General features: G+C 52.2%; 1 protein-coding gene across 1 annotated transcript; it reads left to right on the plus strand.

Annotated features, from left to right (window-relative positions):
- Positions 1-683: 683 nt before the first annotated feature.
- On the plus strand, positions 684-1,128 carry ETH_00043850 (60S ribosomal protein L18, putative; the record flags this gene model as incomplete). Its single annotated transcript, XM_013373778.1, has 2 exons — positions 684-858; positions 1,031-1,128. The coding sequence occupies 2 exons, from the start codon at positions 684-686 to the stop codon at positions 1,126-1,128; spliced, it is 273 nt and encodes a 90-aa protein (XP_013229232.1).
- Positions 1,129-1,246: the final 118 nt, after the last annotated feature.

Here is a 1,246-nt window from a genome sequence, read left to right on the forward strand (position 1 = left end):
ACCCGCGGCTGGCCGTCAAGGTGAGGAGAAGGGCTTTTCAGTCCAAGACAATCATCTCCAAAAGCAGTTGAACTTCAACAGAAGAAAGCCCTTTTAACCAGCTCACTGCAGATGCATGCAAAGCTGCATGCAGTTGCTGCATGCGAAGCTGCGTGCGAAGTCTTATTTGAACGGAGCCAGTTCAACTTGTGGTTTGAACTTGTTTTTTTCGATTTTTTTCGTATTTTCGATTTTTTTGTGCTCACATCCCCTTCTTGATTTGCAAAGAGTTGCATTAACTTGCCTTTCCTTCGTTTTTGGGACTTTATTTCCCTCTTCTGCAGCTTTACCAGTTCCTGGCGCGGCGAACGAACAGCAACTTCAACAAAGTCATTCTCAAGCGGCTGATGGCCCCGCGGCGGCTGCGGGCGCCGCTGTCGATGTCGAAACTTGCAATGCGCATGCGGAAGGAGGAGAACAAGACTGCGGTGGTGGTGGGAAGCATCGTGGGTGAGTTGAACTTGAATTTTTTTTCATTTTGCAACTTCGCGCGAAGACCAGATCCCGAGGGATCTGCAGCTTGCAGTTGCACTAGCTGTTCAGAACGCGTCGGAATCGCTGGAAAACGCTCCACTTTTTGAGAAATTAGTTCAAATTTCCTGTGCAACTCCGCAGACGATCCCCGCACGCTCCAAATCCCCAAGATGTCCGTCTGCGCGCTGCGCTTTTCGGAAACTGCGCGGAAACGCATTTTGGCGGCGGGCGGAGAATGTTTGACTTTCGACCAGTTGGCGCTGAAGGCCCCCAAGGGCTCCAACTGCGTGCTGCTGCGGGGCTCGATTCTGCGGGAAGCTGACAAGCACTTCGGGCCTGCTCCGGGTAAGTCTGCCCACCTTGTGGCGAACTTGCGAACTCTTTTTGAATTGTTTTGCAAATTTATCTCAAATATTCAAAAAAATTCGAAATCCGTCGAAAATTCGCAAAAAAATGAACTGACTTGCACGAACGTGAACTGACTTGCACGAGATCGCGCGCCGCTGCTGCGGTGTAGGTACACCCCACTCCCACACCAAGCCCTACGTCCGCTCCAAAGGCAGGAAGTTCGAAATGGCCAGAGGCCGTAGAAAGTCCAGAGGCTACAAGAACTGATTCAAGAACTCATTCTTCGCTGCATGCAGCACTTCTGGAGGCCGTGCTGCTGCTGCTGCTGCTGCGTCTTGAGTGTTGCTTCCTGGGGAAAGCCAGGCGAGGGGGGGCCCCCGGGCCC

The sequence above is a fragment of the Eimeria tenella genome, genomic scaffold (genome assembly GCF_000499545.2).
Source record: "Eimeria tenella Houghton genomic scaffold, Eth_scaff1727, whole genome shotgun sequence".
NCBI lineage: Eukaryota > Apicomplexa > Conoidasida > Eucoccidiorida > Eimeriidae > Eimeria > Eimeria tenella.